This window comes from Carlito syrichta, unplaced genomic scaffold (assembly GCF_000164805.1).
Source record: "Carlito syrichta isolate Samal-C Ts95f unplaced genomic scaffold, Tarsius_syrichta-2.0.1 Scaffold304458, whole genome shotgun sequence".
Classification (NCBI taxonomy): domain Eukaryota; kingdom Metazoa; phylum Chordata; class Mammalia; order Primates; family Tarsiidae; genus Carlito; species Carlito syrichta.
The window spans coordinates 122,664-132,784 of NW_007248554.1; the positions used below are offsets into that span (position 1 = coordinate 122,664).

At 45.0% G+C, this 10,121-nt stretch overlaps 1 protein-coding gene across 2 annotated transcripts in view; it reads right to left on the bottom strand.

Annotated features, from left to right (window-relative positions):
• Positions 1-1,974: 1,974 nt before the first annotated feature.
• Positions 1,975-10,121, bottom strand: part of P2RX7 (purinergic receptor P2X 7) — a 57,260-nt gene continuing 49,113 nt past the window's right edge. For both annotated transcript variants that reach the window (XM_008059966.2, XM_008059967.2), the window contains 2 exons: positions 7,994-8,095; positions 1,975-2,472 (listed from right to left, as the gene is read on the bottom strand). In XM_008059966.2, coding sequence (XP_008058157.1) covers positions 1,975-2,472; positions 7,994-8,095 — 600 coding nt within the window. The remainder of the gene's footprint in view (positions 2,473-7,993; positions 8,096-10,121) is intronic.

The following is a 10,121-nucleotide window of genomic DNA, read 5'->3' on the forward strand; positions in this document are numbered from 1 at the left end:
TGATGATGGCTCATCACAGTTGTGAATTCCTGGGTTCAAGTGATCCTCCTGCCTCAACCTCTGGAGAAGCAAGCCACCAAACCCAGCCTTGCCCAGCTAATTAAAAAAAAAATTATTTCTTTTTAAGAGACAAGGTCTTGCTATGTTGCCCAGGCAGGTCTTGAACTTCTGGGCTCAAATGATCCTGCTACTTCAGACTCCTGAGTAGCTGGAACTACAGGCACAAGCCACTGCACCTAGTTGGTTTTTTCTAGTTTCTAACAGTGGTAGTCACTTCCAGTCATAGACTTGTGTTAAGGATTGGAATGTATCAGTAGCTCAGTAGTTAGGTTTGATGGATTCTGGGGCTGGTCCGGTAGTTTACCAGATTTAGCCCTTCTTCTGTCCAGAAGAAACCCAAGCTCCTGGCTGGGCTCGGTGACTCAGCCTGTAGTCTCAGCACTTTGGGAGGCCGAGGCAAGTGGATTGTCTGAGCCCGCGGGTTCAAGACCTGCCCAGGCAACTTGGTGAGATCTCATCCCTACAATAAATCAAAAATTAGCCGGGTGTGGAAGCACGCGCCTGTAGTTCCGGTTACTTGGAAGGCTGGGCGACAGAGTGAGACTCCAACTCAAAAAATAAACAAGCAAACAAAAAACCCAAGTTCCTGAGGCACTCCAAGGTTGATCTGGGCCCCCTAAAGACCTTAGAACCAGGGAAGGTGTGGGCTGAGCCTATGTCCCCATTCATCAGTTTTGCTCTCTGTCCCAGTTATGGTTACTATGAAACAAGCAACCTCAATACTTAGTGACTTAAGATAGTAGTTTGGTTTTCTGGATTGACAGGGCACTTCTCACTTGGAGTGTCCCATGGAGTTTCAGTCATGTGTTAGTAGGGTTCAGGGTCACCCACAGGCATCTTGTCTCCCATATTAGGTGATGGGGTTTAGATGGCTTGAAAACTGGGGCTGGTTGAGCATTCTCCCCTCCATGTGGTTGCTTGGGCTTCCTCACAGCAGGGCGGTCTCAGGATAGGCAGACTTTTACATGGGGGCTGGCTTCACCGACAGCAAGAGTTCCAAGAAGAAGGAAGTGGACACTGTCAGCCTCTTAAGACCTAGATCCTGAAACTGACACAGCATCACCTCCACTATTGGATAAAGCAATCAGAGCTGCCCATACTCAAGGGGAGGGGACAAAACCCTCAGGTCTTGAGGGACAAATGTCAAAGAATTTGTAGTCACTTTTTTTTTTTTTGAGTTGGAGTCTCACTCCATTGCCTAGGCTGGAGTGCAGTGGCACACCCATAGCCACCCCAGCATTGACCTGCTGGGCGGCCATCCTTCCATCTCAGCCTTCCAAGTAACCAGAACTACCAGCATGCACTGCCACGCCTGGCTAATCTTTTTTTTGATTTGTTGTAGAGACAAGGTCTTGCCAAGTTGCCCAGGCTGGTCTTGAACCCATGGGTTCAGGCAATCCACTCGCCTCGGCCTCCCAAAGTGCTAGGATTATAGGTGAGCAACCAAGCCCGACCTTGTAGCCACTTTCAATCCTCTACATTCTCCAACCAGTACCCAAAGGGCTTGTTCTCAGTTGGACATTATCCTAGTCTGACCTCATAATGAGATGCTTTTTGCATTCATGCAGCTTTTTACAATGAACAAGACCATTCATGTGCACTGTGTCAACCTGTCCTCATACAATCTCTGAGATAGAGGATAACAAGGAGGCAGGGGCACAGAGGCAAAGGCCTAGGGTCATACAACTTCCTAGGGACAGAACAGAGACTTAGATTTATATCTGAATCTCTTCGTCCTCAGTCTGTGCAGAGGGATTTGGGTTGGTTGGTTTGTTTAACCAGGGCACTCTGCTCTCAGACATATGGAGCAATAGGAGATGAAAACACATTTCCCTTTGGCTGAAATTTAGCCACAGATCTTTCCAGGTCAAGTTCAAGTGTTAATGTTAATATGACTGCCGCAGCCCCATGCTCTCAGTAAGGACTCTTGAAGCCACTGTAGTGCCCTTCGCTCTTGGGAAACTCTCTCCGGATCTTCCAGCGGCAGCAGCTAGGCAGGATAGCGAAGTCAGCCATGTCCTGGGAGCCAAAGCGCCAAGTGGTGTAGCACCTATAGGCACAGTGCCGCAGCTGGCTGTTGGTGGAATCCGCATCCAGTGCCAGCAAGGGCTCCTGGTAGAGCAGGAGGAACTGCAGGGCGCGTCTGGACAGAACGAGCTTCCTGAACGGCTCGGAGGTGGTGATGCAGGCCCCTGGCTTCTTCCGGCAGCACAGCTCCTCCAGGCATCTGTGGCTCTCAGGGAGCTGGGATGGAAGGCAGCTTCCACACTGGCACCAGCCTGGGCTGTCCCTGGATCTAGGAGTCGTTTCTTCATTAAGCGGCTGCATTTCCTCTGCTTGTCCAGGAAGGGAGGGTGGATCGTGGAGAGACAGGGGCAGTTTGGACAAGTCTGTGAAGTCCACTGGGGGTCTCTGAAAAAGCCAAGTTTCCAAACCCATCAGCAATGACAACTCCCAGTACTCTAGACTATTCTTTAATGGTATTATTAACTTGAAAAGTTTTGTTTATTTGTTTAGTTTTAAAATTTATCGTAGAGACGAGGACTCACCAAGTTGCCCAGGCTGGTCTCGAGCCCCTGGACTCAGGCAAGCCTCTCGCCTTGGCCTCCCAAAGTGCTGGGATTACAGGCGTGCACCACTGTTCCCAGTTGAAAAGTTAAATTTACTATTACGTGAATCCTAGCAGCCATCATTTATTTAATATATAGACCAGGTCTGTGTTTGTGTTTGTAAGCATTGCCTCATTTAAGCCTTGGATGAGCCTCATTAGATGTGCATCCTTGTCTCCATTTGGAAAGTGCAATTCATAAAAGCCAGGCCTCTGTGCAGATATCACTTCTTGTCCTGACTACCCTGTCTAGTGGCTTTCCTCCTAGGTGACTGACTCTTGTATCACTAGGATATTCTACATCCTTTATAGGACTTACCATTACTGGGAATGATCTGATTAATTTATATGTGAACTTGATGATTATTCTTCTTTCATGCGGAAGCAGGGACCCAGTGTGCTTTGTGTATCCCAGATGCCCAGGACAATGTCCAGCACACAATGGACAGTACATACTGGTTAACTTAGCTTCACTTTCTCCCGCCAGGCCCCATCTGCTGGCAACTCCATTGGTTACCATCATTGCCGTGCTTATTTTTTGTGACATATATCTTTATTCACGAGACAAAGAAGGTCTGAGTCAAGGATATTAAAATGAATTAGTTCTTGTACATGAATGTTCATAGCAACACTAGCCACCACAGCCAAAAGGAAACTACCCAAGTATCCATCAATAGATGAATGAGTAAACAAAATGTTATATCCATATACAATGGAATATTATTTGGCTGTTAAAAGGAAGTACTGACATATGCTACAATCTGGATGAAGCTTGAAAATTTGATGCTGATTGAAAAAGTCCAGGTACAAAACATCACATACATGTGATTCCATTTATAGGAAATGTTCAGAATTGTGAAATCCTTAGAGACAGAAAAAAGTAGATTTGTGGTTACCAGGGGCCAGGGGGTAGAAAGTCAGTGATGGGGACTGGCTGCTTTAATAGATATGGGGCTTTCTTTTGGGATGATGAAAAGTTTTGGAAACGGTTAGTCGTAATGGTTGCAAAGCATTGTGAATGTACTAAGTGTCAATGGATTGTACATTTAAAAATGGCTAAAATTGTAAACTTGGTATGTATTACATACACAATTTTATACATACATGTGCAGGCACACAAATTAAATACAGTCATGCCCTGCATAATGATGTTTTAGTAATGATAGACTGCATATATGATGGTGGTACTATAAGATTACAATGGAGGCTGGGTGCAATGGGCTCACGTATATAATCCCAACATTTTGGGAGGCCAAGGCAAGAAGATTGCTTGAGTCCAGGAATTCAAGATCAGCCTAGGCAACCTAATGAGACCTCAACTCTACAAAAAATTAGTTGAATGTGGTGGTGCGTGCCTTTAGGCTGAGGTGGAAGGATTGCCTGAGCTCAGAAAGTTGAGGCTGCAGTGAGCTGTAAGCATGCCACTGCACGCCAGCCTGGGCCACACAGTGGAACTCTGACACAAAAAAGTGATGGAGCTGAAAAATTCCTATTGCTAAGTCACATCAAAGGCATTATAATGTCATAGTGCAATGAATTACTCATGTGTTTGTGGTGATGCTGGCATAAACAGGCCTATTGTGCTGTCAGTTGTATAAATATCTGACACATACAATTACGTACGGTATATAACACTTGATAATAATAATAAACGATTATGTTACTGCTTAATGTATTTACTGTACTGCATATTCATTGTTTCTTTAGAGAGAATTGCTTAGACATTTTTTTTTCTTGAGTCAGAATCATCCCCTATCTCCCAGGCTGGAGGGCAGTGGCACACTCCTGGCCACCACAGCCTTTATCTGCAGGGTTCAGGCAATCCTTCCACCTCAGCCTTCCAAGCAGCTGGAACCACCATGTCTGGCTAGTTTTTTGATTTATTGGAGAGATGAAGTCTCGCCAAGTTGCCCAGGCTGGTCTCAATCCAGCGGGCTCAGGCAATCCTCTCACCTCGGCCTCCCAAAGTGCTGGGATTACAGGATTGAGCCACTGTGCTGGATTTATTTGTTTGTTTGTTTTTTGAGTTAGAGTCTCACTCTGTCGCCCAGGCTGGAGTGCAGTGGCACTTCAGCCTCAATCTGCTGGGCTCCGGCAATCCTTCCTCCTCGGACTTCCAAGGAGATGGAACTACAGGTGCGCACTACCATGCCTGGCTAATTTTGTGATTTGTTGTAGAGATAAGGCCTCACCAAGTTGCCCAGGTTGGTCTCAAACCCGTAGGCTCAGGCAATCCTCTCACCCCAGCCTCCCAAAGTGCTGGCATTATAGGCATAAGCCGCCACACCCAGCCCTTTTTTTAAAAAGTTAACTGTATGTCAGTGTGGTGGCTCACACCTGTAATCCCAACACTTTGGGAAACCAAGACAGAAGCCTGAGATTCAAGACCAGCCTGGGCAATATAGTGAGACTTCGTTTCTAAAAAAAAAAAATTAGCCCGGCATGGTGGTGTGTGCCTATAGGCCCAGCTACTCAGGAGGCTGAGGTGGAAGACCACCCGAACCCAGGTTAAGGCTGCATGAGCCATGATTATGCTACTGCACTCAGCCTGGGTGACACAGTGATACCCAATTCCAAAAAAGACCCCCCCCCCAAAAAAAAAACCAGTTAACTGTAATACAGACTCAGGCAGGTCCTTCAGGAGATATTCCAAAAGAAGGCATTGTTATCATAGGAGATGACAACTCTGTATGTCATTATCATGTCATTATCCCATTATCCCTGAAGATCTTCCAGTGGGTTAGGCATGTCGAGGTGGCAGACGGTGATATTGATGAACCTGACCCAGTGTATGTCTAGGGTAATGTGTGTTTATGTCTCCGTTTTTAACAAAAGATTTGAAAAGTAAAAAGACAACAAAAAAATTTAAAAATAGAAAAAAGTTTATAGAATAAGGATATAAAGAAAATAGGATGGGCTTAGTGGCTCAGCCTGTAATCCCACCACTTTGGGAGGCCGAGGTGGGTGGATTGCCTGAGCCCGTGGGTTTGAGACCTACCCGGGCAACTTGGCGAGATCACACCTCTACAATAAATAAAAAATTAGCCGGGATTGGTAACCCATGCCTGTAGTTCCAGCTACTTGGAAGGCTGAGGTGGAAGGATCGCTGGAGCCCAGCAGGTGGACGCTAGGGTGGCGGTGAGCGTGCTACTGCACTCCAGTCTTGGTGACAGAGTGAGACTCCAACTCAAAAAAAAAAAAAGAAAATATACTTGGGACACTGCCAAGGGAGGGAGGGATTGGGGGACACATAACACCACTAAGGGTACCTGGCGAAGTGAGGACCAGTGGGGGGGCCCAAGCTTCATCGTACATAGACCACTTATGCACCCAATCCTGACTTGTAGCCCACACCTTTAACATAAAATAAAGGAGAAAAAAAGAAAATATATTTGTGCCACTGTATAATATGTTTGTGCTTTAAGCTAAGTGTTATTACAGAAGAATCAAAAAGTTTAAAAAAATGAAAATGTTTCCAGGTGCGGTAGCTCATGCCTGTAATCCCAGCACTTTGGGAGGTGGAGGTGAGAGGATTGCCTGAGCCCAGGGGTTTGAAACCAGCCTGGTCATCTTGGCAAGACCTCGTCTCTATGACAAATCAGAAAATTAACCAGGCACAGTGGCACACACCTGAGTTCCAGTTATTTATAAGGCTGAGGCGGAAGGATCGCCTGAGCCCAGCAGGTTGAGGCAGCGGTGGCCATGAGCAAGCCACTGCACTCCAGCCAGGGTGACAGAGACTCCAATTCAAAAAAAATAAAAGGAAATGTTTACGAAGTAAAAAAGTTACAGTAAGGTAAGGTTAATTTATTATTGAAAAAAGAAAAATAAAAAAAAAAATGTGTGCAACGTTTGTCAGATCTATAGTAGTATACAGTGACATCCTAGGCCTTCACACCCACTCACCCAGAGCACTACAGACTCCATTCATGGTAAGTGCCCTGTACAGGCACACTGCTTTTTATCACTCTGTCGCCCAGACTAGAGTGCAGTGGCATGCTCAAGACCACTGCTGGGCTCAGGCAATGCTTTGTTGCCCAGGCAATCTTCCTGCCTCATCTTTCCAAAGTGCTGGGATTACAGGCAGGAGCCATCACGCCCAGCTTATGGTAAAGATTCTTAACAAACTAGGAACAAAAGGGAATGTTCTTACCGGATAGAGCATTCCTAAAAACTTACCGCAAATACTATAATGAATGGTGAAATAAATATAAAAACGCTTTCTCCCTGAGAGAGAGAATGAGACAAAGATGGCTGCTAGTACCACTTTTGTTCAGTATTGTAATGGAGGCTCTAGCCAATGCCATAAACATCAGATGCTGGGAAGAGCCAAGAAGGACCTTTCCCTCAAGCCTTCGGAGAGAGGGGGACGCGCCAACACCTTCAGATTCCTAGCCTCCAGAACTGTGGTGGAATACATTTCTGTTGCTTTAAGCCACCCGATTTGTGGTCATTCATTACAGCGGCCCTAGAGAACTAATGCAGTTAGAGGCACAGGAACCAGAACTGCCAGGGAGAACGAGAAATCAAACAACCACCTGCAGCACTTGTTTGTTAGTATCCATTGAAACTGAACATATGCTGCCTTACTACTTGGCAGTTCCGCTCTTAGGTAATTGCCCAGTGGAGTGTCGTGTGTTTACCACAGCAGCGTTATTGGCATTAGCCCCAAACTGAAAACCGCTCCATCACCAGTAGAATAGATTAATAGATTGGATGTTTATACAACGGAATTACACACAGTGAGAATGAACTAGCATGCAACATCCTGACTCTCACAAAACAAATGTTGAGTGAAAGAAGCCAGGTACTTAACAGACTGAGTACATACTATATGATTCCATTTTTATGAAATTCTAGGAAAAGCAAAATTAATTTTGGGATACAGGCTAATGACTGCTTTTAAGGGAGGGTTGTGATAGGAAGCAACATAAAAGGGACTTCTGCTGGTAATATTCAGGTTTTCAAAAAATTTTTAGAGATGAGATCTCACTCTGTCACCCAGGCTGGAGTGCAGTGATGCAATCATAGCTCATTACAGACTTGAGCTCCTGGGCTCAAATAATCTTCCCGCCTCAGCTTCCTGAGTAACTGACACAGCAGGCAGTCACTATCGCACCTGGCTACTTTTTCAGGTTTTTTTTGTAGAGATGGGGGAGTGTGCGCCACCATGCCCAGCCCAAGTTTTCAATCTGAATGGTGATAACCTATGTATGTTTCCTTTGATAAAATTCATGAGTTATGCTTTGTACAAAATTCTGAGATGTGATAATATTTAATAGTAAATTTTGTTTAAAAAAAAGAAGTTGAAATGTTTTAACTTACTGGAACTTCCTGGCCCTTAACATCTTGCAGACTTTTCCCAAGTAGTTGTTGGTCTACCATCCTAATGTGGGACTCATCCACAAAGGACACATACTTTAATGTCTAGGAAGAGAAGGTTAAAAGTTTATCCACTTTTTTTTCAGAATCATCAAGAATTGCCTATCTAAACACATCTGAAGGCAACCGTTATTTCCACTTACCAAATGACAAACTGTTGAACAAGCTAACAAAAACTCTTGCTAACCAAGAATGAATGATTTTTGAGACTAAAAGTCAATCAGAAATAGAACCCCATGAACTTTAACTCGAAGATTCAGCATTTCCACAGCTTATTGCCTAATGTTTTTGTGTTCTCTCAATTTCAGTTACTCTAGATTCAGTACCTCCAGAAAGTTCTACTACTGCAACTTAAAAATTAAATATATGTTCATTAAATTTCATTCCATCAGCCGGGCTTGGTGGCTCAGCCTGTAATCCCGCGCCTTTGGGAGGCTGAGGTGAGTGGATTGCCTGAGCCCGCAGGTTCGAGACCCGCCTGGGCAACTTGGCAGACCTCATCTCTACAATAAATCAAAATGAGCCGGGCGTGGTAGCGCATGCCTGTAGTTCCAGCTACTCAGAAGGCTGAGGCGGAAGGATTGCAGGAGCCCAGCAGGTCGAGGCTGCGGTGGCCAGGAGCGGCCACTGCACTCCAGTCTGGGGGACAGAGTGAGACTCCAACTCAAAAAAAGAAAAAAATTTCATTCCATCTTGGGCCATGAAATGGTGATGATTTTTAGTTGCAAAGATGAACCTGTCATTCAAATTGTGAATACACATCACAATGGCCAATAAATTGTGCATTCAGCCGCCGGAAAAGGACAGTAATATTCTTGGATGAGGGAAAGACAAAGAAACCCTCTTTGACTTTAGGTGGACTCCTTCCTTGCCTCAGGCTCCTTTTGGAAGTAATCACTGCTTCTACTTTGGCATGTACCCAGTTCCTTTTTGTATATGTACACATACTCTCACACACGTATGTATATATACGCTTGTGTATATATAAGATATACATGTAGAAAATATAGAGGTTTTGTTTATATGTATAATGGTTTGGGGTTTTTTTGAGTCAGAGTCTCACTTTGTCGCCCACGCTGGAGTGCAGTGGCACGCTGCTCACAGCCACCCCAGTAATGACCTGCAGGGCTCAGGCTATCCTTCCACCTCAGCCTTCCAAGTAGCTGGAACCACAGGCTACCACGCCCGGCAAATTTTTCGATTTATTGTAGAGATGAGGTCTAGCCTAGTTGCCCAGGCTGATCTCAAACCTATGGGCTCAGGCAGTCCTCTCACCTCGGCCTCCCAAAATGTTGGGATTATAGGCATGAGCCACCACGCCTGGCCTGTGTAGTGGTTTTTTAAACCTATATATCACATCACACACTGGGGACCCAAAAAACCCCAGATTTTATTTATAAGAAATTGTGTTTTTGTTCTTACATGTTTAAACTTCAGTCACCATCAAAATACTCTCTGTTTGATGCAATACACCTATCAAGATACTTTGTCCACCGCTCAAAACAGTTTTTGAACTTGTCAATTTTGATGTCTTTTAGTGCTTCTGCCACTTTTTGTTTCACCTCTTCCACAACGGCAAAACATTTCCTTTAAAGGACTTTTTAATCCAGGGAAACAAGAAAAGTTGCTAGGGTGAGATCAGATGAATAGGGAGGGTGGAACACAGGGATCATGCCTTTTTGGTCAGTGTGTTGTGGGCAGGTGCGCTTGTAAATCACCCATCATGAAATGGGCAAACACATTGAAAGAATCTCCAAAAAAAAATGTACTGAAGACAAATGCAGCCTCTCACAACAATGCTAGCTGGTACACTAACGCAGATAGGTTTCTAGAGCACTTACCTAGCAGGAGAAGCCTATAGGTACTACAAGGAGTTGGCTTTCCAAAAAAAAAAATTCCGGTTTTTTTTTTTTTTGGGTCCCTGTCCCCAGAATATTGTTCCACAGTTGTTTTTATTCCCTGTTAAAAAATGTCTTGGAGCCAGGCTCGGTGGCTCAGGCTGTAATCCCGCGCCTTTGGGAGGCTGAGGTGAGTGGATTGCCTGAGCCTGTGGGTTCGAGACCCACCTGGG